Below are 27350 nucleotides of genomic sequence, written 5' to 3'. Positions count from 1 at the left end.
TCTATTGAAAGTGCATTGAATAAAGGTGAGAAGAGCAGTTCTTCAAGAAGAATGACTTCCTATTATCTACTAAGGCTAGTGATGAGCAAATGAGGCTTCTCTGCTGAAGGATATAAACACAATTATTCTAAGCGTGCAATCTCCTTACAACCTCTGCCCTGACTGAACTGTGTGACTGTGGGTAAATCTCTCCCTGTCGTGCCTCAGTCCTGGTCCTGAGCTCCAACACGGGAAAGCGGCAGGGCCGGCCACACTGGGGCTTACCAGGCATTTCCCCCCCTGCAGGTAGTCAGAGCACTGCCGACTGTTTTTGTGGCACATCGCACACCCTTACCGTATGTTGTTCTTTAGCCTCTTGGTGCAGTGCGGACACCTGAAGGAAGTTGGAACCTTGGGGAAGTTCAGCAGCTGGTTCACTTTGCCGCCATCTCTGCCATAGTAGAAATCATCTACTAACATAATGAGCTTACTTTGGGACGAGTCAACTACGCTTTCACTGGGCTCTGGCGCTTTAGCGGGTGGGGACAGTGCAGGGATAGGAGTAGAAGAGGGCGGTGAAGCAACAGCCGTCGTTTTTTCTGGAGATGGAGGCTTTGCAGATTGAGTATTTGGTTCGGAATCTGGAGATTTTCTTTTCTTGAGGAATTTAACCATTTCAGGGCAGCAGTACTAAAAGAAAAACAAACAAACAAGACAAAACCACCCCACACATTAAACTGTATCTAAGAAGAACTAGTCTATGTAGTTCTTCCTAGGTACAGTCTCATTATACTGTTAAACAGACAGAAACTAACCAGTACTAAGAAAAGGCAGAGGAACTCTAAGAAACTCTTAAGGAAAGAGTGATGCAGTGTCAATATCCAATTTTCTGTTTTGATTGTTTACTGATATGTCAGATTAGAAAATAAACAGATTGCCTGGCACCAACAGGACATGAAACTGGGGTCCTGCCTACTTCCAGCGAGGGATGCTGGGGAAGGTCTTCCAAAGGCCTCTCTCTCCTTTGCCTCTCACCTTCTCCCAGTCACATTCTTCCTTTCCACAGCAGTCCCTAATCTAGGGAGGAGAACTATTCTTTGCACTTCACAATCACGAGCAATTATCCATTAGTAAAATAACCATCTTAGAATGGTTACTTACACACATATGTCCTCTTAAAGCTTCAGTGACTCGAAACTGAGCATCGCACCTTGGGCAGACCTTCCTGCCACCATCTTGCAAATCAAATGTGGGAACAGGAGATGAACTGACTGTAACAGGAAAAACACAAAACCAAACTAGAAAAATAGAAACCTTACACTTCATCTTAAATCTAAGCAAGCTTTTTGGAATGCTGGAATACTTTAGTCTCAAGAGCTGTACTTGTTACTACTAACTAGACTGGAAGAGGCATGGAAAATGGCAAAAGTATGCCAACTTCTGACAATCTGTATGTCAAGACATACCCCCCAGTAGCTAGAACGAAAACAGGAGTGTGTCGAAACTACACTTAGTGAGTAACAAAAAATGGAAAAAAGTTCAGTTCAACTCATCTCCCCTTTTTCTTTAATCATCTGTTTGGCTTGGTTTCTCAGACTATAATGCCTCATCTTCACCTCCAGCTGCAGTAAGAAACTCAGAATACAGATGACATGAAATGTACCTTAAATCAACTTTTGGGCTCTCGAACACCTTAGCAAGGTGCTTTTTTGGAAGAGAAGCAAAGATTTTTATCCTTTTTGCCTCCTTGTGTAGAGTATTTCAGGTGTGTGTGTATTCTCAAGATGGCAGCACGCACACCGGTAAGTTTGAATGCAAAATAACGTGTGCAAGCAAATATCCACAAACAAAATATAATCGCTGGACAAAATTGTACAGATAAAGATGAAGAAATTAATAGCAAAGCTTTTCAAGTGTTTATGCTGATTATGAATCTCAGTAGTTACAGGTTAGCCTTTTTTTTTTTTTTTATTTTACTCCAGAAAATAAACTTCTGAATTCTCAGCAGAATCAATGGAGTTAAGATAGCTGCTCCAGACCATACCTTTTAACGATGATGACGATGACGACGACTCTGAAACACTAGATCTCTGGGAACCATGCACAGGGCTGCTGTTGGAAACCACCAGCGGGCCAGGGCTCTGTCCTAACGAAGGAATGGTGTTCAGGGTATTCACTAGCTTAGCAACCTCATTGCCAGGGCTCTGTCCTAACGAAGGAATGGTGTTCAGGGTATTCACTAGCTTAGCAACCTCATTGCTGTTCTCACCAGTCACTCCAGGTCTCTTTACAGTCACAAAGCTTGCAATACTCACTGCCAAGGGAATGGATAATACAAGAACACTAATAAGGAATCAGTCAGATCTGATCCACTGTGTGAATCCCGCCCCCATCCACTACACCTTCTCTCTTGCTCTTCCACCTTGAGTCTTCACCAAAGGTGACCGAGCCATCAACTATCCTGTCCAGTAATGTGAAGGCTGGCAAGACTGGGAAAGTAAACTTCCCTGACCTTCCAGATCACACGCCAAGACATGAGCCAAGTCCCACGATGAACTAAACAGGGTACTGATGGTCATAAAAATTATTCTTTCCTAACTGCGGCTGTACATGATTATGGCCACTTAAAGCTAAAAATAACCTGACTACTTGCTGTGTGAAGAAGTATTTTTTTTTCCTTTTTAAATTGTTTGTCACTATTCTTGAGCGATCGTTTCACTCATGAATTCAGCCAACATTAAAAAAAAGCAACATGGTTAGTTTCTGCATGTGTTCATCATGTATTCAACCTCACCTTTTTAAAAATACAAGTGATTAACAGAGAGTAATTTTTACTTTTGGGGACTTCTAATTGATGGTCTCAGAACATTCTACAAAACAAAACGTAACTAGTTCTCAAACCAAACTGGACAGGATGGCAGGATTATCCTCGTTTTCCAGGTTGGTAAGAGAGATGAAGCATGAGTCAGTGACAGAGGCAAAAATAGAACCCAGGAGCTCTGACTCAACTTCTGTCTTTTAGCTGCTACTCCGTATGTTTGAAGATCAAATTATAGACAGTGTTATACACTCAAGTCCCCTTGCTTTTCCATGGCAAGTCTTACCTAATTTGGGGTTAGTAGCTTGACTGGACTGCCCTGGCTGCTGCACAGTTAACTGTCCAAGGGTGGTTGGCTGCGTTGCAGTAGGAGTTGTGGAGGTGCTGGGAGTGGACTTACTTTGCTGTTGTGCCTGGGACTGGGGTACAGTGCTCCTGATGGTAAGCGTGGCCGGAATGACCGTAGTGAAAGTGTTGGTGGTGGGTCGGACCGGCATGGTTGTACCTGGTCTCACCTGGGCCATTTGAGAGAACACCTGAGGAACGCCAACTGCCGGCTTAACAAACTGGGTACCTGGGGCTTCAGAGACAAATGACAAACACAGTAGATCAGGTCATCGAATTCCATTCCTTGCACAGTAGTAACGGAGTGCAACCTCTTTTCCGACACCGCTGAGCTCCCAGAACTCCCAGCAATTCCAGTGGAAGTTTTAGGAGGTTGGCACCTTAATTTCACTTCCCAGACAGACTAAAACTCAACATGGATGCAGAGTGAAGATTGTATTTACAACTTCTTTTAGGTGGAATTTTCTGAAAGGCCCAAGACTCTCTTGAGCACAAATCCCACTGACTTTCACAGCCCTCATCCCTAGGCCCAACGGAAGCCCTCGGAAGGCTTCTTATGGCAGGACAAGGGTGATCCTACAGCTGTGAACTGGTTTGCAATATGAGGCTCTGGGAGATTTGTTTCGGGGAGAGCGAAAGGCGACTCGTCACTAGCGTGGCTGCTTTGTTGTAAGGCAGGTGTCTGGTGACACGCGGCCTCGGTCCTTCTGATGGTGCGCGACAGGCTCCAGTAGCAGAAATGAGCATTACAAGAATCATCCTCAGGGTGAGGTTTGGTTCCCAGGCAGCTTTCCAGCACTGACATGGCACGGGGAGATTTTGAAAGGAAGGAAGAGGGGTGGCCATGGGCCGGGACTTTGGAATTAAGTTACCTGAGGAGGCTTTCTGAAGAGGCTAGATTATGTGGAGTTCTGAGAGACAGCCATTCTTCCCAGCTGGAAGTCCCCTACTCTGCAAAGTGGTTCGTTACTATGATCAAAGGGGTGACTCTCTGCTGCAAAATGACTAGCAGAATCACAGCCACAGATATGGACAAATCTCACCTACTAGAGAACTAAAACCCCCTCCTTTTCTGAACTACTAGATATACAGGTGAAATACAGATTTCAATTTTTTTTTTTTTTAAAAAAAACCTTTGGTGCTCTAAAAAGGAACACAACAGTGGCTTTGGCTTGCTTCAGTCCTTACCTGGGACGAGGGTGATGGGTCTAACTGTTTGACCTTGCTGTACATTCAGAACAATTCCAACTTGGTTCATTGTGTTTTGTACAGGCCGCACATTCCTCACGGGAAATCCCTGCAGTCAAACAGTACCACTACCATTAAGATACCGAGCATACCTGAAGCACTTTCAAATATGAACTTTCTACCCTAAAAATCAGACAAACAAATCAAAAAAAAACCTACCCCACAGTACTATCACCTATAGACCAACTGGACTATGAGGCCATACTGTTCTCAGCCAGCACCTTCCCAACAGCAGGGCCACCTTCCTTACACTCTACAGCATTCCGACATACAGCCTCCACTCTCAACCTCTCCTGCCCCAAGCACCTAGAGGGATCTTCTCCCAGGTCTTAACAAATGCTCAAAGAAGCCAATGGACACTTAAAAAAATTTACCTGCACATTTCTCAAGAAAATAAAACAAAATAGTGAAGTATTCAGCGAGGTCAAATTCACGCAGAGTGGACAGACCCACCTACAGGAGGGAGTCAGGCCCTGCTGGCAGGGCTCCAGCTGAGAGCCAGCGTGAAGTCCCATCAGACCTGTGAAGTCCCACAAGACTGGCTGAGGTGTGGAACAGAGCCAATTTTCCCAAGTGAGAATCAACCGCAAAATGACTAGGAAGACAAGCTATTTCCAAATCTACATAAATTAAAAAACCAGAAGCCAACAGATTTCAGCTCAGGTGTAACACCCACTAAAGTGCACAAGAAACACTGGAACAGGCGCCTGATTATTTCTCAAGGGAGACCAGTCCTCGGTGGACGAGTGCACCAGATCTTCCGCCTCAGCCGTCCTGGCTGGCAGGGCACGCACCTGGGTCGTTATGAAGATGGGCTGGCTGGCCACCGGAGAATTTGTGACATGATTGGCGTTCTGCATGATCTGCACAGGTCGTAGCACTGGCTGAGTTACCATTGTGCCCAGGCCCGAGGCTGGGTTCTGGGCGAGGATTAGCGGCTGCCCACTCTGCTGAACAAGAGGATTGCCAGCTGGAAGGAAAAACAGAAACATAGCAGGAGTCACATTTGTCAGGTAAAAAGGCTGCTGCTTCTCACTCAGCTGGCAATTTTAGTCTTCAGAATTTGAATGACTTTTCCAGAGCATGTTTTAAAATAAACTTGTGAAAATGTCCAACCCTTCTATACATTGTTTTAATATTCATATTTAGGCTAGGATTTTCCAAGCTGCCTGGGAACTAGGTGTTCAAATCCCTTTGCCTCCAGCAACTTCAGAGACTGATTATTCTGGCTCCTACATGCCCTCTGAACACAGCAGCTAAAGAAAATATTTTTTACTGGTTTTATTAACTATTAAGTAAAAGTTCACCTGCTGACAGACATTGGGAAAACTTATGCTGAACCACTACAACCCCTGGCACAGGATGGGTACCAGAAGTAGAGCGACACTCAAAGTTTCTGAACAGTATTGACAATCACAGGCCGTCAGGGACACGGAGTCTGAAGATGGTTTCAATTAACCAGGACCAGGAGGTCACGAGAATTCTGAAATAACCTAAAGTTATCTTCAGAATCCTCGGATGAAAAGAGGAGGATGGGACTGAACCTTCACAAAGTGGCAGACAAACTTCAACAAATGAAGGGAAAAAAAAAAAAAAAGAAGGTAGTGAAAACATTTGGATGACACTGAAGTCATGATGTGCCGTCTGTATCATAAGAATATCTTATAATGGTTCAAAGTACTTATTCTCTTGATGCAAAAGCAAAACATCCTGCTAGAAAAAAAAGTTAAGATGGGAAGAGACAGTAGTTTTATCCACTAAACTCAACGTCCTTAATATCACACAATACATGAAATATTTCACCCAAGTCCTTTGGTACGAGAGCGTGCTCACGTAACCGCAAACGACCAGGCTGCTGCGGCTTCGCCAGCTGCCACGTGTCAGACGGGACCCGCGGTCTGTGCAGGGGCTGCTAGCCAGCTTCACCGGGAAGTGAAACCACTCAGCTTGAAGCATCTTCATGGGGTTTTATACTAGTGGATTTTATTTCGTGTTTGCTTCTTTGACAGTGACTTTCACCCTACACTGCACAGCAGTAACTTGGTTCCTTGCAATTGGGCCGACGGACCTGCCAGGGAGTTCTAATACCAGCGTTATCCACAGCTGCACACGGAGGCATTGCCCCGGTGGATTTTCACTGCACTGGTCTACTAGTGACTTGCTACACGTAGATACAGCTGCCCAGTAACTCTGCCATGAGGTTCTGTCCTCAGGCGCACATCACCCGGTGGAGCTGGGACTGCTAACATCCCACGATCGCTGCTGGAGTTACCTAATGCCCACAGATCAAAAAGGTATCCAATTGCTTTGTGAACTACTAACTGTAGGGATTGAGGTCTGCCTCAAAGATTTTTTTTTTTTTTGTGGCAGGCTTCAACAAGTAGAATAGTTCAGTCAATAAAGAAAAGCAAGCTTTGCTTTTTCTGGTGCTTTTTTTTCTTGTAACACTTTCCTCTACACAGATGCCCAAGGGCTGTCTGAGATGCCCGACTATCCCGAGGAACATCCACATTAATCAGCTTCTGGTCACCTCAGTTTGCACCAGCCCAGCAGACACTTCCTAGTACTTGGCTGTGTCCTTCAGTCAAAATCCCATTTGTCCCACATGTGCTCCTGGTTCCACAAACTCTCACTTGCCAAGCAGAGCAGACCTCCAATATTTGCACAGAGTGAGGAAATTAAAACCCAGGAATACAGTCCAATTGCTTCTGGCAACTTGGGGGCTAATGTCACACCACGACAAAGATCAGAAGAGTCTCCCACCTACTGCCAACGTTTGCTGGCACCCGAGATGGGGAAAGAATTAAAAGGAGCAGAAGAGTGGATGAGGGAGGAGGCAATGAAGAAACATGCTAGTGAAAGTTGGGATGAAATGCTCTACAACCACCAAGGTACTGGTTTAGAGAAGGCAGAGCAACCCTTTGCTACTGACAAGCATTAAGGATGCTCAGCAGAACACTTTTGTCCTGGCTCCCCTTCAGTGGCCAGTCTGCTGGAGGATGGACACAATTCTCTGCCCCCCCACCGCGTTAGCTCAAGCCCGTGCTGCGCATCAAGCTAAGAAGCAACTGTAAAGGTCGGCTACTGTAGTTGGCACGCACCCTCCGACAGCCCCAACTTGAGCTCACGGCCAGACGTTGTCTTTTCCACAGAAATCCACCTCACTTTGTGCACAGGGTGGCTGATGGTGAGGGAACAAGTCAGAGCTAGGCAGGAGCGAGGCGATGTCTGCACAGGCCTGGCTCGTGCGCTGCGCGTAAAGGAAATAGGATGGGAGCAAAGGACCGTGGAAGAGAGGGGTGCTTTGGTACCTAAGGTTACTGAGTGTCATCTGGCAAAAGCTGAATCCTATCCCATTAAGCAGTTCAGCAAAAAATTGACTTTTTTCCTCTGCTGATCACTACTGCTTCATCTCCCAAATGCCTGTTACAGGTGACATGTGGCCTGGTGGGCTGGCCCTGGCTGGACTCCAGGTGCCCACCAAGCCGCACTATCACACCCCTCCTCAGCAGGACGGGGAGGAGAAAGTAAGATGGAAAAAAACCTCACGGGTCAAGATAAAGGCACTTTGTTAAAGCAAAAGCAAGGGCTGCGCAAGGAAGCCAAGGAAAACAAAAGACTTACTCTCTACTTCCCATCAGCAGGTGATGTCCAGCCACTTCCCGGGAAGCAGGGCTTCAGTGCACGCAGCGGCTGCTCTGTCAGACACACGCCATCCTAACGAACGCCCCTTCCTCCCTTCTCTTAGCTTAGGAGCAGGTGGTCCGTAGGGCTGGGTCGGCTGTCCTGGCTCTGCCCCCTCCCCAGACCTTGCCCACCCCCAGCCCGCGGGGAGAGGGGGAATGCTGGAGAGCTGTGGTGCTGTGGAGCACTGCCCAGCAGCCGCCACAACACCCGGGTGTTGTCAACACCCTTCTGGCTCCCAGTACACAGCACTGCTGGGGGGAACACTGCCTCCACCCCAGCCGGACCCCATACACCCGCCCGGGGCGAAAGACAGCGAGGGGCCTGCAACAGCAAGGGATCTGCATGTATAAAATGCATTACTTTTTCTAAATATCATGGGGGAGAGTAAAATATATATATAAAAAAAAAATCAGCCCACAAATATTTCAAGCTCAACTCCAGAAAATGAGCAGGATACTTATCCGGGCTTCAATTCCTTCTTCCTCTATACCATTCTTCCTCACAAAGCTAACCCAGTCACGTCCTTGTGCTTATGCACTACTCAATCCCACTATTACTACGATCCGTGTCTTGAGGACAAAGGGCTTCCAAATCGGCAGAGGGAGGCACGATCCAGGGAGCCCCACAGGAATCTTCCCACTGTAGATCTGCAGCACAATATGACACGAGACTGACAGAACATCCAAGTTGTTTCAGGGCTACAAAATGGTCCAACATTACTGAAACTGCTGATGTTAGAGGAAAGGGTTGCTGTACCCGCACAGCAAATGTTTCCTATCTAACTGTGTAAATCCAGGAAAAGACCTGCTGCATGCCAAAATGTTCTGACCCACAGCCAAAACAGCTTCTTTCAATGGAAGATGCTTTACACTGACAGTCTGGATGCTGCCTGGCTGGCAATCCTCAGGGTATAAGATCCAAATGTTTTCATGAAGTTTACACTAGGCAGGAACAGTAGGGCAATGGAAGACTACAGCAGAAAGTTCAGATCCAAGCCACACAACTGCCTGGCCCACAACACATCTTGCCTCGCTTTTCCAAGAGCCTTAGACAGTGGGGGGACTGCTGGAAAAGAGACACCAGTTCCCACTTCCAGAGCATTAAAAAAACCGCCAAAATCCCCATCAATCAGCAAACATAACCTCACACCGAGGCAGAGGATGGAGATGCGAGATATCATGAAGGCTGGCAGCCTATCTGGGACCAATTCTTTCTTCAGGATGAAAAACAGGCAGCACAAACCCACTACTGTCTGAACTCTGTGCATGCTGCCTCCAGTCCCAAGTGAAAAAGAAGATGTGCTTCTAGCCTTTGCTGCTTTATAAAGCAAGATCTCTGGAGAGAGGTAGGAATAAGATGGAAGGAGTGAATGAAAACTAGAGACAAATAGCCCGGATTTGTAAACCTTAAAAAAAAATCCAGACAGGTAATCCCATCACAATATGAAAAAAATAATGCAGCGATTATCAAAGAAGAGACAAAGAAGTTGAGGAAAAAGAAAAAAAGAACCTTTGGATAGTTCTATCAGGTTCTGAACATTTACATCCCACCTAGTTTCTGATGAAGGCCCAAATCCAGAGCATCAGCAGATCATTTACTACTCCTCCTTGGCTGACAAGGAGCACAGAGTCATCCCCAAATCTGTCAAGGCGCGGAGACCTTGCCAAACGCCGAAAGTCTGTGACTGCAAAGGAGAGGTCTTACGTTGCCCCTGGAATTCCATGAGAAATCCTGAAGACTGAAGCTGTGATGACCTCGGGGTTAGTACAGAGGCCACTGTGCAACCTCAAGCAGAGTGTGACAGTCAGGTTTCCAACTCCTTCTGGCTCTCCTTTAGAGTTTACAAATAACCTGGGAAGACCTGTACTAGTTTAACGAACAAAAGATGACTTTGCGTTTAAGTCCATTTTAAAGCAGAAATCAGCTGATGAAGATCTTCTGGTCCAATCAGTTCAATGATTTTGACTCTCGCAGTGTGGACTTGGCAGGTCCCTGCCCCGTTGCTCTCTCCTGAAATGCTATCAATTCCTAGACAAAACAATAGCAGAAGCATATATAAATACTCTAATTCCTTACCAGAAACTGCAGGTTCTTTTCAATGTGGCCAGGATGGACACAGTTGTATGCCCAATTTTTCTTTTTCAGGCTTTGGTAGACTTTCACAAGTGAGAATGACAACACTTCTGGAGTAGCATGTCCAAGAGCGTGCAGTACTTCTCACATTGTTTCCAAGGAGGTTTGTAAGGTTTCCACAGGTCCTGGAGCACTTTAAACTCACCGGCCAAGACAGATGTGCATAGATTCACTACTTCATCTAGGGAGAATGAGGAGACCATGGCAGAAATGAGCTGCTGGGAAAGAACGTATTATGTTCTCCTCTTTTTGCCTCCTGCCTCTCAAGAGTATGATTTTCCCAGTAACTCACTGGAAATGCCTTAGCTGGCTTCTTGGAGAAGGGTAATTTAGACCTAAATGCCTGTTGATGAAGCAGTCTCCTGAGCAGCCCATTTAGTCCTGGACACAGCGATCCTTGCGAGTCCTAGGCCTCTTCCTACACTTCTTGAACTCCTCCTTGACTTCCAGGATGCTACCAGGAAGGCAGAACACAGACACGTAGAAGAGAAGTTTCTTTATCTTCTCCCTCAGCTAAGCACAGTAGAGCCGCTCTCCTCTAAAGGAGAAGCCCCTCATGTTGGATGTGCCCTGGCTGCTCACAGGAGAGGCCGGACTGACAAAGCCTCTTTAATCTGATACTCCAGAAACCCCATACAGACAATCTGCACTTTGTAACAGCACGACCTTCCTAGAGAAGAACAATAGTGCTAAGCCCATCAATACGTTACTCTGCAGTGGGAAGAACCGAAGTGCAGAGGCAGGGACCTCAAAGGCAGAGCACACCACGCCACTGCTGAGGAGGCCATCGGTGCCAAGGCTTCTACCACTGACACGAGCCACATCAAAATCAGTGATAAACGGTTAGGGTTGACGTCAGCATGTCACGACTGAGAGGTTCCCATACACCCAGACTTTGAATTCAATACTCGGGCATCAACAAAAGTCCTGTCAGGCTTACGAGGGTAGACTAACAAGGCTGGGATGACTCAATTCCTTGATGACTTTGTTCTCCAGTGAATGGCCCCCGGCAGCCAGCGCTGAGAGCTGACGGGTGAACCGGAGCAATGTGGGGACACAGTGCTGAGGCTTCAACGGCCCGTGAGTGGAGTCAGCTCACCGGGACACTCTGAGAAATAAGGGATTGCTGGGGCCTGGGGCCAGACACTTGTAGGTATCTGAGGAGCATTCCACCATTCTTAGGAGAAGCAACTCGAGTTGGCTCCTGCGCTCTCTGAATCCATTTCCAGAAAGTACGGCAGGCTGAGCGCTGCTCCAAGGCGCATCCTTCGAGACATGGGGAGCACGGGGAGGAAAGCTAAGAGAAGCTTCTGCCATGACACCACTCCCTAGATGAAAGGCTAGCTGAGCCTGCTGTAAATAATTTTTGCCAATATGTGTAAGAGAAAAATTGTACTAAATGTTACATACGGTTTAGGGGAAAGGGGGATCACAGGGCAGTATGCAGAGTAAGCAAGCATGCACTGCAAGCGGCCTGTCACACTGACACAGGCAGTAATTTAAACTAGACAAAGTTTTCTCACTTCCCACCTTAACCTGACTTAAACATGTATTTAATACACAGCAATTGCGTAACAGTGTAAGTGCAGTACTTTTCTTCTATAGTTTCTATATTTTCAGGACAAAAAGCACTTTGTGATTCTTGTGGCGAAAAGAATTGCAGGAATGTAAGTTATATTCTTATCTGATGGTGGAATTATTAAAAAGGAGTTAAGCTGTCAGGCTGATGTGCCATGTGGCACCCATCTCATTTTCTTGCCAACAACAACAGTGCTTTTTTGGATACGAGGACTCTGTGGAAAGGGACACAGGTATATGGTATACCAGCTAGGCATGCACGTATATGTAATATAAGAAAGAACTGGTTTGAGTGGAATACAGGTATAGATAAAAGCAATCAAAGGAAATTAAGGAAAGAAAAAATTAGGCCGAGCGTCAGTTCAAATATATTTAGCTTTCAGTGATTTTTCCTTTTATGTCCCAGTAATTTGCGGCATTTTAAAACTAATCTGCAGGGAAAAATTTGGATCCAGCAGAACGATGGAAAGAGATAAGCCAAAAGGTATTTCCAGTTTTGAAATCCTGTTTCTTGATTCTTGGACATGGGGTCATTTCTATCCAGTCCAGTTCGCACTTCTGTTATCCAAAGGAGAGCTGGTGGCTTGGGTATCTCAGCGTTAAGAAGGACAATACCCCTCACAAGCAATTCAAGCCTGCATTTGCTAACGTATGGTCCTGAAAGTTAGATATTTACCAACATTGATGCTGTTATTTAAGAAAAGGATAAATTTTAGGTCTCCAGGCTTTCTCATAAGTGAATTGCACCCTAGAGGGAAAAAATCCCAAACAAAACCCAACAAAACCTTACACTGGGAGAATGGATGGATTTAACGGGTCTTTTTCAGCCCTAGCTTGTAAGTCTTTCTAATTAATGTAAAACAAAATGCAAGACGACAGCCATGAGTGTAAAAAACAGATTGCTGAAAGCTGGGATGACTCCAGACACGACTCATTTTCTGAGCGCTCCACATAGTCACAACTTAAACTGGGATGTGACCCTCAGTTACTGGGCCAGCAGAGACTGCAGGGACTGAAGAGGTGACAGATGTCCCTGTGGCACTTTGCCACTCAAAATCCTCGCTGGCAGCAGGCCAGAAAGGATTCCCCTGCAAGTCAAAGTCACGTCACACGAGCTGGTAGGGACTCGACCAACACAATCCTCAGGAAAGGAAAGACACGCTGTAGGCTCAAGAACTTTGGTTTGCATCAGCCCTGACGTTACCAGGCCAAGCTATCCTCTGCCACATCGGTGCCACCAAGAGGAGAATTTACTCCACCATAAAACCTGAAGCGCCCCAGAGCTGTGAAAAACCAAGCAAGCCTCTGTATTTCTTCACCTAACAGCATCCATCCCAAAGCACTGAAAGCCTACCGCTCAGTGAAGGAGTGACGGTGACCAGGAACACACAGCACTGCCAACAGCGGGGCCCTCACACCCTCACAGAGCTTGTTCCTATTCCAGCAGATCAGAAAAACACAAAATACAACCCACATCATCAAGCTTACGCTGAAACACACAGCCCTAACTGCCATGTTGAATACTCTGATGTTGCATACTGTGTTTCGACAGTGCTAAGAGCTGACCAAGCTGCCAAGTCATAAATTCTGCCCATTTGGAAAGTCACTGCGCCTTGCGGCTGTAAAGGTCATTTCCCTCCCTCCTCTCTTCCAAAGCAGACCAACACACACCTCTGGCATCTCCACATTTTTTCAGCAGTCTGAGGGCAGCTCTCTGATCAACCATTACTTAAGAAATTCTGCAAACCCTCCCCAACATGCAGACCCGCCCCGTGGGGCGGAAGGAGATCCCCACAGGCAGCAGGAGAAGAGGGCAAATCCCGCGTGGGTCCTGCAGTGGTGCGGGGAGCCACGGGCACGCCCGGCGGGGCAGGGCCCGTGGGAGCGGGCAGCCCACACCCCACTCGCCGCTCAGCTACAAGACAGACTACAAGGGATGCACAAAAGGAAAAGGATGTCACACTGAGTGACATCCCCACCCCATTTCACTTTTTAATCTATGGAGTAAAACCTGAAGGTGTTTCTTCCCCAGTAGCTACCACTACCTCTGTTTGCAAGCCAGAATAAAAGAATAAGCATATAAAAGACAACGATCACAGGCAGCTACACCTAGGATTTCATTCCTCTAGTACAGACTACAGTGATTAATGCCTAGAAACATAATACTGACTTTTCAGGGAAAGGTTTCTCCAAAGCCTGCAAGAAACTAAGCCATTAGTAAAACCATTCTGTGTACCTCTGAATTGCACCATATGTACTGTCAAAAAAAAAAAAAAATATTTCCAGCCAGCCCACAGCAGTGCACAGCAATCCTCCGGCACCTCTAACGCTCGCTCCTGCAGCCCAGAGAATGCAGCAAGGGACAGAGAGGAAGACAAAACCATCACTTTTTTTTTTTTTTTTCTTTCTTCACTGCATTTCTGTCATATGCTGGAGCTCTGGAATCGCTTCCAGAGCGTGCCACGGCTCTTATTTTTGAGACAAACAAATAAACAATAAATAAAGGAACAAAGAAGAAAGTTTCTCAGTCTGTTGTGATTCTGCACAACCCTTTCAAATTTGGGATGTGACAAAGGCCCCTCCAAATTAGATTCCTGCAGTTTTAATGGGAGCTGGCAATCATTTGGATAGCAGACCCTATTGGGGCATATTTGAACTTGTCAGAAGAGTATACAAATATTTTACTGATAAATATATTGCTATTAGCAGATTACTTTTTTAGTAGCTGCACTTTTTTAACTGTTAATTTAATTATAGGATAGTGATATCATCAAGCCTTTATTAATTACTTGTAATTGACTTATAACATTTGCCTCAAATTGCTTTTATTAGTAAAGCTATGAAATATTAATCACAAGTGTATTATGTAGTGATATCTAATACATTTGGAGTTCAAGATTCTTTTAAGACACTCCCAACAAAGATATCTGTTTCAAACAATGCATAGAACCTTCCTCATTACTTGTCTGATCAAATTTTACTAAAAACAAAGCAATGACTTTTAGGTGAGTTTTACATATTTTTACAGCTCCTTAATCCCAGAGAATTCTAAACCCACTTTATATTTAGGTATACTAAGTTATGTAGAGAAATTGCTTAAGCTAGCACTGAAACAAAGCACAGCCACCCTTTAACAGCAAAAAAAAAATATCCCAGAATTATTCATCTTGGGATTTGGCCAGTTTGACCCATCTACTCTTGCAAAATGCATCGTGGTGCACCAGAATGACCCTGAGGAGTAGTCAGGACCTTCATTTTCTATCTTACCTTGAAGGTAATACTACCAATGGTAACGTCCACCAATGTGTGAGGACACTGGATTCACTCTCGAGTTGAGGAAAGCCAGCTGCTTCTCCCGCAGCCCCTGCGAGGTTCAGCACGACTCCCGTCCAGGCGCAGCCCTGGCACCCCCCCCCCAGCTCAGCCTGCGAAAGCTCACGCGCTCCCAGCACGCGACAGCAAGCGAGCCCCACGGTCCCCCTCTGAACACGGAAGGCACTTCTGCTTACCATTGCTGCTCACAAACACTGTCACTAGCATCTTCTTAGCACTGTCACTATTCTGAGCCCCACTGCTACTGACTGCCGTGGCTGCGGAGAGATGAGCACCTATGGATGCCCAGGCAACAGCTGGCAGCGGGGCTGAAACGGGCTGCAGACTCACTGAAACTGCTAGAAAGGAATGGCATAATTGTGTTTAGAAAAGATAGAGAAAGCACTATTTGTAGAGACACCATACTAGCACGCTGCTTGGCTGTACCGCCACACTACATAAAATCTTTATCTTCGTACGATAGTCCATACTCGCTTCCAGCTTCTTTAGCTCTGTATTTTCTATCTCACGGCACAAACAAGAGAAATTCAAGTTACTCACAACCACTGTTAGTTTTATGTCCATTCCAACCCATCTATGACTGAATCACTTTGTCATTCCAAACACCCTCCTGCCTTGACATCTCTAAATACTATTCAGAGTAAGCTCCTTCTAAACCTTCCCTGGCAGGAAGGCCAGAGGAAGCAGAGACAGCCTCCTTCTGCTCACCCCCAGTCATCAGCGAACCTTCCAAAGCCGCAAGTGTTGAAGAACACCCCCCCACACACACCTTGTTAAACCTGAGTTGGGTGAACAGCTACTGCCAAGGAGTCGGCAGCCCCGGCTACCAAGAGTGCTCCCACAGCACCCCACACCAGGGTCTGAGGTTAGGATCGCAGCAGCCAGGAACGCAGAACACACCGACTCACCACCCTTGGACAGCCCCGGCCCAGGGCAGCACACGAACCCGCCGCTGTCCCAGATATTAAGCTGATGCTTTGCTTGATCTTGACCAAGAAAAAGTAACTGCAATGGCTAAATGAAAGCCTAACTTATTAAACATGCCAGTCTGCTTCACCCACACACATAACTGGGGCAAATTTTTTTTTCCCACACACCAGACTTGAATACGCTGCAAGAACCAAAGGGACAGTGAATAAACGTTTTTCTTCTTATACTCATGTTTCATTTACTTCCAAATTGCAAAATGCTCATGATCAAGGTTTAATTTGTATAAGATAGGTATAGGCAAAATGGTCCAACTCACTCTGTTGATACCAACAGAAATCAACAATCAGAAAATACCATCCCTGTATCTTTACTTAGGGTTCCGTTACAAATTGAACTATACAGCATCTAAAAAACAGAAAGCCTCCCATCTGACAACTGTTGCTTTTTATGAGTCCAAATCTCTCATAATTTGAGACAACTAGTGGAGAGCAACATACTGCAACCTGCACATTAAATGCAATCTCTGAACATCAAAGTTGTGCATCTTTCCATTCGCAGAAAACAAGCACCTTCCCCCCACTCCCCCCAAAAAACCCCAAACCCAAACCAAAACCAACCGAAACTGATTATATCAAATCATGGGTTAAATGTCATAATAAACTAGCATTAATCTCACATTTGACTACGTAAGTTAAGTCACAGGAAATACAACTCACCAGTCGAACACCTAACTTTCTCACTCATTTCAAAACTGCTAGAAGGATTAAAAGTTGGTCACCACTGAACGCTGATGCACACTAAACCACTTTATAGAAGAAAAAGCACCATCTTCTATGTAAATTATCAGTTCTCTACTTTTAAGCAACTACTACTTTGGCTGTAGAACACTAATAACCAAAGTTCCCTTCTAATTTTTTAAACAAGCTACCCTTTCCAACACCTGCAAACATCTGACTTCTCTTGCACAGAGAGAAAAGGTACTTCCTGCCTCCTAAACTACTGCCTCACAGGACGCCTGGCCTCGTGCAGCACCACCATCGTGTCAGCTCTACCCAGCACTCAAAAGCTCTGTTCACCACCAGAAAAACTGAAATTTGGTGCATTACTCATTAACAGGTTTTTTAGCTGTCAAGTAAGACTACTTACTGGATAGGATGTAACCAACCACTGCCATTTCCCTTTAAGATTTAACACCGATAACAGGATTAATTCTAGACTAAAATAGTTAATTACCCGTAGCAGTTTTATCAACTGAATTATAATCCTCAACAACAGAATCTTCAATCACATCACTGATTTTCTGCCATGGTTCCAGCTCCTCCTCCTCACATTCCATAAAAAGGTCCGTGTCCGCCATCCTGCAAAGGGAAAAAGAAGAGAAACCTTTATTGGAAAACTGTGTTTTGTCAGGCAGCAAAAGTCATTCATTGCAGGAAAAATTCTAATGCCAGAAATATGAACAACGTTTTTATTGCTCAGTATTCCAAAGAAAAAGATTGAATTGCATATTTTCAGGTTCTTGCTTATTTCTCCGGTTATAGAGTAGACTCCACATCCTACTTTAATAGGCTGTGTTTCCTTTTCAGATAAATTTGTGATGCTGGTGCTGAAAAGCCTTGCTTTTGACTTAAAATGCAGTGGTTTTGCCTCTCCTGCGTAAGAAAGCCAACCTAACAGCTTTGAAATCCAAAGTCACTGCCCCCCAAACTCCAGTACCTTTAAATAAATAACTGGGACTGAAAGAAGGAAGAATCATGGGTTTTGTTCTGTTTGTGGTTTTGAGTATTCTAGGATTATTGCCAACACACATGACAGAGATTGAATATCCAAGCTTAAATGAGTAAAAAATGCGTGCACAAATGTGCGAACAGTCTTCGGCTAACCTCAGCCGACCCCTCCAATCAAACCCGCATGTACCCGAATCCCTGCACACTCCCACAGCCCTGGCTCCTGCTTACCTTCCTTGTAGCAGGGAACAGGACAGACAATTATGAACTAGTTCAAAGGAGAAAAAAAAAAAAAAAAAAAAAAAAAAGTAAAGGGGTTTTCTGCAATTAGATCCATAGTTATTGTCCTTCAACTCAAATGAACGTTCCCTCGATCTCCGGAGTAAATTTACCCAATTTACCTTTTCCACACCACTCACTGCTGGGTATAATCATTACCATATTTAGTTAGAGAAAAGACACAACAGACAATTCCAGCCTGTTTTGTCTCTCCTCGTGAATAAGTCTCTCTCATTCTTGCCACCAATATCTAAAACTTCTATTTTGGCTACGTCTTTGTGAGACAGGGAAGCAGAGACAAAGGCAGTTACATAAGCAGGGGGTGTATCACTGCTAATATAAGGATGTTATAACATCAGAGCTCGCAGTGTTACTTTCTGCTCCACTATTTACGTATCTTCCCACTTTGTTTGCTTTTCCGAGCACCACTGCACACAGAACACAAGTTTCTATGGATCTGACTACAGTGAAAGTCAAGTGTTTTCTCCTGGGACTGCATCTAATCTAATCCTCAACGATGTATAAATCTGTATGTGTTCAAAGTTAAGAGTTCAATTAAACATTCAGACCATCAAGATGGAATTAAAACCAAGATGGTTCACAATTAGCAACAGTCACAAGTGTCCTAGAGGACATCTCTGCTCAGGAGGTGGTAGAGTTACCACCAAAGGTCTCCAAAAAGCTGATTTTCACTATTATCACCGAGACCTAATCGACAGACACACATTTCTAATCAGGCCCTAACAACTGGCAATCCCTAGGCCAAGCCGCTGGAAGAAGCTTCCTCCCAGATCGAGTTTTGCATTGTTTCAGGATTTGGGTGGTTCCAAACTTCACTTATAAGTGATGCTTATGCAAAATTTTAACTGTCCTTAGGAATACATTTAGAAGAGTCTTTAACCAGTATTACTCATTCTAGAAGCTCAATTGCATTTTTTAAAAGAAATAAGGATTATTATAGAAGATAAGACACCCCAAAACCTGAAGTTCCCGATTTCCCACCTGGGTTGTAGTAAAAGAGGATCAATTCTTTCCCTCCTACCAACCACGAGAAAGGCTGGCGAGCAGAACAAGTGCCAGTTCTGTACTCCAACTGAATGGGAATCAAGATGTCTAGAAGGGATTTGCTCTTCTTGATTACATTTTGGTGGCAAAAAAGACTGTTATGATTGCATTTTGTCATCTCTGCTACCATTTGACAGCCATAAAAATCTGATGAGAAATGTTCTGAGACAAACTGGCCAGAATAAACAGTTTATAATAGGAGACAAGCAAGAAAATAATCCAACCCATGTGCAGACAATCTGTGTTTTCAATAGCCACAGAAAACAGTGCTGACCAGAAGGCTTCAACACAGAGTAACGTCTCTTAGTTCACTGTGGACTGACTAGAAGAGACTTAGCTTTAAAATATAAACTGGATTAAGTAACCACAGAGCAATTAGATTGTAAGTCTTGTATCGTTAAACTATGCCTACCCTTCTTAGCCTAATACAGTCATAATTCTGGCCGAACAAATGCTGAAGCTGCTATAAACTTCAGTTTGTAAATCAGTCTAAAACTAGGATTTACAGGAGTGGCTGCTAAAACTGAGCCTGAAACCACCTTGTGCAAACGCAATCTTTAATTTTTATTTGTGTAAAATGCCAGAGCATGACCATCAGGAATTTCCTGCGACACAACATGAAGTCGGAACAAGACTTCAACAAATGCTGATCTGAAGCAACCGTTTGAAACAGGTAAGCCTCAAAACCAAAAACAAATCCTAAGAACTTGTTAATATTTGCCAAATTCAAATTGCCAGCACTTTCTTTGAAGCAACACATACTGTTGTTTTCCCCTAGATACAGACTCTGACTCTGTTTTCTGTGTTTATCTGTCTAAAAAGGATTCAGAGAGTTCGTACTGCAATGCTGTCATTGCACGATGGTGTTTTACTAAGAAATACTCACTTTAGTTTTATGCTGGGTTATACAAGTAATTCTCACTTCCCAATTATGCTTTTGAAGCACAGTAATACTCATTTTAAGAATAGCAAAGAATTATACTTAAAGGAAGCCCTTCGTTCAGTAGCAGATCTTTTGTCCCCCACTTTCTCAACATTCATACTGATAAAAGAGTAAAAGTCGTTCATCTTACCCTGCACACGACTCTGAACGACTAGCCCTACCACTTCTACAAGGACACAGAACTGGCTTATGCCTATTCACATATACTGCCAATCTCAAAGATGTATTTAATATAGCTATCCCCATGCCTCAAAAGTTTGCGTATTTACAGTGCAGAATCCGAAATAATACAGTAAATGAACACGTTTCTGTATAATTTCACTTTTGATCTCTACGAAATTGGATTTGCCCTTTACGAATGCCTTTAAAAGAAGATAAAAAGACCCCAAAGTCCAACCCAACTCATAGATAACTTACTCCCGATGAGACTACCTCTTTTAGGGGGACCTAAATAGATTGCTCAAATTTCTCATGGGCTTGTTCTACCAGGAAAAGCTTCTAGTAGGGAAATATTTATCTAGTATTGTGACTTTACAAGGGAAGTATAAAGAATCCTGTTTCTCTGACCACAGGCAAAACAAGAGCTAATTTATTTTCTCACTGTTTCAAGCCCTTCTCGGTCAACTTTTCACCTAAAAAGCATCCTTTCAGGAACTTTAAATGACCTTGCCCCTTCCAGCTGTCCCCCAAGCGCTCTTCTCTGGTATTCCGCCCAGAGACGCGCGCATCTCCATAGCTGTTTTCTCCTTGCTCTTATCACACCTTACCAGCACGCATTTTGAGTCAAGAAAAGCCCAGTAACAGCTCAGGCTTGCCAAGCGGGCCAGCGGATCCCTAGCAAGTTATCAACAAGCAAAGGAACATTTAATGGTTCCTCAGGCGAAACAATGAGGCTGTGCTTTGCATGCTGCAACACTACCTGGAGCACAACACCGAGACAGCCTGAAGCCAACTCCTGAGTCCAGAGGAGAGCTAGAAAGTGTGTTTTTTCACGAAATGATGGAATGACCCGAGTTGTTCAATCCACAGAGGGGACGCAGAAGCACAGTGATCTGCAGATAGGTAAAAGGCTACCGCCAAGTGGGAAGAAGCGGTCTCTTCCCCACATCTGTGATGGAAACAAGAAACGAAGAGCTCAAACGGAAGAACACAAGATTCCAACTTAGACGCCCCAAAAAGCTACTAGGAATAAAGATGAAGGACTGAAACAGGCTGCCCAGGGAACTCATGGAATGTCCAGTTCTGGATGCTCCTGGGAGCAGACTGATCTGTAGGAGAAGGTACGGATATATACTATAAGGGAGGCAAGGTGGCTTAAATGCCTTGCTGGGGACATTTGAGGCTCCATTTTCCTACAGTATTGTGTAATTCATGAACTAAACATGTATTACCAGGTATTTCTGCACTACTATGAAACAGCAGGTATACTTCAGTTGTTGACACTGAGGCTTTTGCCTTATAGGAAGCAATTAACTACTCCTGTAACAGTTAGCTCTTTTCATTTTGCCAAATACACAAAACATTACTAATAAATATAGCACATAAACCAAATTACCCCAACTTAACACATCCAAACTCCTGCTCATAAAAACGGTATAGAGCGGTAGTTGTTTAAATGTGTCTGCTGAAATCTTCACAGAAACCTATGCCTAAAACTAGTCTTAGTAAAACTTCTTGCAGTCAATGAGAAAAAAAAATAGACAATCGATTAAAAAAAATAAATCAAGCCTCTTACTTGTCAAATGAAATTACATTAGTATATTTAAAAAAAAAAAGAAACCAAAGAGTATTGTAGTAATCCTAATATACAATTAACCAAGTGTATTACATTAAGCATGAAAAAGCTCACATTCTCCACAGCACCCATTACCTGCATGCTTCAAAGACATTACCAGCTTCTTCATTTACATAAAACCTGCAGTGTGTAAAAAATTTTATTAACCTTATCTCAAAGGTGGGAAACAGAGTTTAGTAAAATTAAATGACTTGCCAAAGATTCTACTAGAAGTGGGTGGTTTAATCAGAAAAAAACCTCAAGATGCCCAGCCCTTTTTCACATCACTGAACATAAAGTCAAACTTCCTCCTGTCCTGTTAAAAAAAAAAAAAAAAAGACAAAAAAAAAAAAAATAAACAAAACCAACCACAACAAAAATCCTTTCAGAGTGACAAATGGTAAGAAAATAGATTGCAACAAATGAAGCTCTGAAGTACAGGTTTCTGCTAGAGATCTGCTTAGCAGGGGAAAGCAAGAATCAAAGAGCCTTAAATATTATTTGTGCTGCCTGTTAACACAAACTTCTTCATAATTACAAGATCTTAGCAAAACCAAGCCAAATCATACAAGATACAGACTAAGATCTCGGGTGGACAGCCATTACAAGTGATCAGTAGCTACATATTTGTGACTTTCAATATTCATCCTTCACAGAAACCTCTAGAAAAAATCCTCGGTGAAGCTTCTAGGACAAAGCTTCTCTTCGCTGGCAAACCCGGTGACGCTTACAACAGTAACTATTTGTCTGGAATCGTATTACTCCACGCCAGACAAGTAACAGTGCCTTAGTGCTGTAGTGATGGGCAGTCTATAAATAGTCAGGATAAATAACCTGCTCTATTAATTAAAGCGTGCACATATGGCTGCCCAGGAAGGTTAGAACTACAGAGGAAGTCTCTGCACACATTGTAAAAATTATATTATTCAACACCTCATAATTATTCAAAAGATGCAAAGACAAAATGCTAAAGAGACTGTAGTTACAAGCTTCTTTTGACACTAACTTACATTATGCGCATAGTATTTCATCTGTTCATATCAACTGAACTAAGAAAATGTCTCCTCTCTTCTATAATGTAACAGCTTTGTTTTTCAAAGCTTTGATCTTGAATATTTTTGTATGTAAGAAGCCTTTGCTCAATAAAATGATTAATCCCAATGATAAATACTCTACATTTAGCTTTTCAGCACATAGTTGGCAGATGCTTGGTTGAAAATATGGATGCCAAAAAAATTTACAAAAAAAATTACAAAGTGTTCTAGACACACTGCAAGAAATAAAGCCTTTCAGACTGAAAGGTATTTTCTCTCCCTTTTAGCTGGAAAATGGGAGATCTTCAGTGGAAGAGCCAAGATATATTAGCCTTACACAAATAACCAGCACAACTGCAAGACACAGACCCTTTTTTTTTGTCAGCTGATGTGGTTCACACTCATTGTTGCCATACAGAGGAAAAAAGCCAACAGCCATTAAACTCTTGTCTTAAAAGGCCAGCCACCTGATTACATTCTCGGATCAATGTGATCACCATTACCAGGGGAAATCCAACAATACAGACGTTTTATTTGCATACAACTAGACAGATTATCCTGTCACAAGAAAAGGAGAATTCTTTTCCTCCTATGCCTCACTGCAAAAAAAAATAAAAAAAAAAAAGTAAAAAAAATCATCTCCATTAAATTCCAAATTTCAGTTGAAATGACCAGATCCAATTGCATTTATTTATCAACGAAGCACTTTCACATAGTTTGGTATCAGATATAATCCCTACAGACTGCCATCATTTTCTCAAGAGAAAATGACTGAACAGGTAGAAAGGACAAAACATTGTACTGCAGTTTGAAAGATCACTGGCACTTTCAATCTTCAGAAACATCTCAATAAACAAAATAAACACTTAGCCCAGTTTCTCCACCTAAATGAGGTGGCAAACAAAGGACTCGCTACCACAATGCAAGTTGTAACTCAGTAATTTCACTGACTTAGTGATGCAAGCGGAAAGAATCAGGTCCCAAGTGTTTACTGTTATCTAAAGCACCTGTGGATAGCAGGTTTTACATGACAGCTGCAGAATAAGGCAGCTGTGTCTCATTGAAGTGATCTCTAAAAGATGTGTGGTTATATATTTACAGTTTCATTCACAGCTTGATATTATTTGACACAAAGCAAACAAGTTATGACATACATATGCTGTATATACACACACTTCTTTTTAAAAAGGACTTCAAATTAATGAGTCGTTCACAGTGTTCTTCAAAATTCACATGATGGGATGCACTACTCTTGCTATATAAGCTTCCCTTTCTAAGGCTTTTAATTAAAAAAAAGTATAAATAAATCAGTACTTGTCAGGGCACCGCTGGTGGCCCAATTTCTGCCTACTGGGTGAAATCATCTGCAACACAATCAGTCTTAAGGGCATACTAGCAGGTCAGGAATAAATACGTACTCCATGATACAGGTGACTTGGTAAAGCAAAAAGCTGAATTTTGTCTGAAGACAGAACAAAGAGGGAGAGAGACCATTATCCCAGAGGGACAGAGGCTACTACCCACAATTTCACAATGTCTTCCCTCCAACACGCGGTTACCTACAGAGGTACGAATGCAGCCACGCACTTCACTGACGGGAGAACAGGAGGAATTCATCAGCCCTGCTCGGATCGCGTGTGGGAGGCTTTGAGAGAGCAGTGAAGGACTCAGGAACCTCCACTCCTCCCCCTCGCTCCCGGCCTAGACTCGAGCTGCGTGTTATTGCCTTTCTCTGGACAGGAACGAACGCCACATGCAAATACATTTACACTCTGACCATCACAAAATGGGTAGCAAGTTAAGTCATTTTAAAGAACAGATATCCTAACCCTAAAAGATAACATCAAGCCTTCACCAATCCTAATTTAAAGCTTTATTCGCATTTTCAAAAGAGAGTATGCACCTTCACATGAATTTACAATATAAAATACCCAAGTGACTACGCAGGGAGGATCAATCCAAGTGTTAGCACATAGCATTAACATGCTAGTATTTCATTTTTTTTTATGGAAAAAGCCCCAACTGACTCCCATGGTCACAGCTGACTGTTAGTGAGGAAGGACTGAATGGAAGCTGAGGAAATAGTTCTTGAACTTTAAAGATGGGCCTTGCATCTTCCAAAAGTCTAGGACTAACGGATTTTAGCACAAAGGTGACTCCTGCAAGTTCCCGAGCCGAGCTTCCACCTCGCTCACGGACGCTGCACCTGGCACGCAGCAGTGTGGGACAGAGCTGGCACGCCGCCGCCCCAGCACAAAGAGGAGGTCCCTGCAACGCCCCTGCACAGGGAATGCCTCCAGGAGCTCCCAGAGCCCCTGCGCGCTGGCCAGCGGGCCACCAAGAGACGCAGCCGGGGCAACCGGCAGCCTGCCGCCTCCAGTGACGGGGGAACGCGGCCGCCCTGCGCAGAGGGAGGCTGTGCACAGGCTGCATCCCAGGTGGTGACAGTTTTAGCACCAGGTGCGTAAACTTTCTTCATCCTTTCTGCCAAAGGTTTGTCAGTTTTTATGCCAGCCTGTAGTTGCTATTGTAGGTTTAATTGCAGTATGGTGATAATGCTATCAGTACACCAATCCTTTCAAAAAATATATATTAAGAATTAATTGGCTCCTAAATTTTCTTCACTACTTGCTATAAAACAATTTCCTCCCTTCCCAACATTCCAGGAAAGGAAGTCTAAAACATAAAAATGAGGGTCTGGCTTTAAGAGACCTACAAATAAGCTTGAGGAGATGATTCAGTGAAGGCTTTAGGACAGAAATTAATGCATAAATCAACGTCTCTTGTCCAAGTCCTCCTTCTCAATGGCCGCCACTTCTCTCCATTATGTCTTCCCCTGGTGAACATGCAGCCTGAACAGAATTGCTGCCTTGTTACTTATTTTCTCACTTACTTTCGATAATGTGTCCTTAATGGGAAGGAACGTCTCTTAACTTCGTGAGAACCTAGAAACCTGACGAGGTTACATTAAATGCAAATGAATCCTACAATAAAGGTTTCTGCTGTCAAGACATGCTGCAATCCCTGCCCTGAAATACAGATAATGCCCTTCAGTGGCTTTTAATGACTAACTGGCACAGCCTAAAACTGATATAATCTAAGTGATGAAAATACATATTGGATGATGCTTTCATTACTGTTTATATGGCTATTCATCATGAGCAACACCTCCGAAAGAAGAGGGGAGGTGAAAGGCACCATGCAAGCTGAGTGCCAGAGTTCAACAGTTACATCCTTCAGGCCAAGGTAAATTTATGTTTTGTTGACTGATGTGGTTGACTTGACTTTGCTGGGTACTGAAATAATTTCAAAAGGCATATTACATTTCCTACAAATGCTATCATTTAAAGTTCTATATGTTTTATTAAAGGCTTTGAAGTGTGTGATGCCTACTAATTAAAATGTATTATTACACACTCAATTATAATGATTGTTATCTACCTTAAAGTTTGAACTGCAGAGTGATGAAAACAAACCGCTTTCTGATTTTTGGCATATTTTGTGAGCACGGGACTACCTTGAAGCTTCTAGAGGCCCAGAGCGTGTCTGCAGCTGTTTCTGCAGCGGGCTCTTTTGTGAGGAGACAGTATGGAGCGCTCCACTCATGTCACTGTGGATGCAGGTCTACTGGCACGAAGACAGTCGGAGGCTCTCTGACAGTATCTAAGCAGCTGTGGGGATGGGGCACATAAACAACGTAACTGTATATATCCACACACACAACTGTACGGAACACTTGCCGAACCCCGCACCCAGACAGAGCTTAAAGCAGCACTGGCAAGCCAGCTCTCTGGGCGGGTAGCCCCGCAGGACAGCCGTACACACGCTAATAATTACACAAGTGAAAAAGAGATGTGCATGCCGCAAGCGCGGCTTCACGTTCATGGATAAAAATTAACAACTGCAGCACCCTGAAGCTCTAGGACAGCGTACACAGAGAAACCGAGTAGGGAAAAGGCGTAATTCGTTTATGCTTGCGAAGTATTTCCTAAAAGAAGCAACAGATCCCCCCTATCCTCTACCCCCACTTCCGATCACTCACTCCTGCCCCATTTGGTATGTCTTGGTGACAGCTGCAACTGCTGCCAAGTTAATAAAAATAAAGCTGTGTGTGTTGTCATGTGTTGCGTGTTTTCTGCAAGGGTGTTGGGCAGCAGGATTCATGCCTCTCCTTCATCTCCACACCTGCTTTATGTCGCATCCCAGCCGAGGGGAAGAAGCAGCGAGTGGGGACGCCCCAACGCAGCAGCCTGGCATCGCCAGGCGCTCGGAAGAACAGGACCACAGTAAGGGCCAGGCAAGCGTCCTGATGACACCAAACATGTAATTTTTAACCTTTGTAGCCTGAAGAATCAGCCTGGGGGTATTCTACATAAAGTCTTTCAGTGATCCCAGTCCTTCTCCAGAAGAGCCTGGTAAACTGAATTCCTGACCCAGCAATGGGGCAGGCAAGCAGGTAGGTCGGGGCTCGCTGCTC

The 27350-nt window shown here is 44.0% G+C and overlaps 1 protein-coding gene across 15 annotated transcripts in view; it reads right to left on the bottom strand.

Annotated features, from left to right (window-relative positions):
* Positions 1 to 27350, bottom strand: part of POGZ (pogo transposable element derived with ZNF domain) — a 38965-nt gene that overhangs the window by 9351 nt on the left and 2264 nt on the right. For 5 of the 15 annotated variants that reach the window (XM_032999481.2, XM_032999480.2, XM_042785527.1 and 2 more), the window contains 7 exons: positions 17285 to 17409; positions 5185 to 5360; positions 4331 to 4439; positions 3084 to 3377; positions 2024 to 2293; positions 1141 to 1250; positions 335 to 669 (listed from right to left, as the gene is read on the bottom strand). In XM_032999481.2, coding sequence (XP_032855372.1) covers positions 335 to 669; positions 1141 to 1250; positions 2024 to 2293; positions 3084 to 3377; positions 4331 to 4439; positions 5185 to 5360; positions 17285 to 17409 — 1419 coding nt within the window. Of the gene's footprint in view, positions 1 to 334; positions 670 to 1140; positions 1251 to 2023; positions 2294 to 3083; positions 3378 to 4330; positions 4440 to 5184; positions 5361 to 10153; positions 10392 to 15297; positions 15460 to 17284; positions 17410 to 27350 lie in introns of those variants that run through there. The other 10 variants (XM_042785529.1, XM_042785524.1, XM_032999485.2 and 7 more) reach the window with 10 other exon arrangements.

The sequence above is a fragment of the Tyto alba genome, unplaced genomic scaffold (genome assembly GCF_018691265.1).
Source record: "Tyto alba isolate M040663 unplaced genomic scaffold, T.alba_DEE_v4.0 Super-Scaffold_8, whole genome shotgun sequence".
In the NCBI taxonomy this organism is placed as follows: Eukaryota; Metazoa; Chordata; class Aves; order Strigiformes; family Tytonidae; genus Tyto; species Tyto alba.
This window is presented reverse-complemented; position numbering and strand designations above follow the sequence as displayed.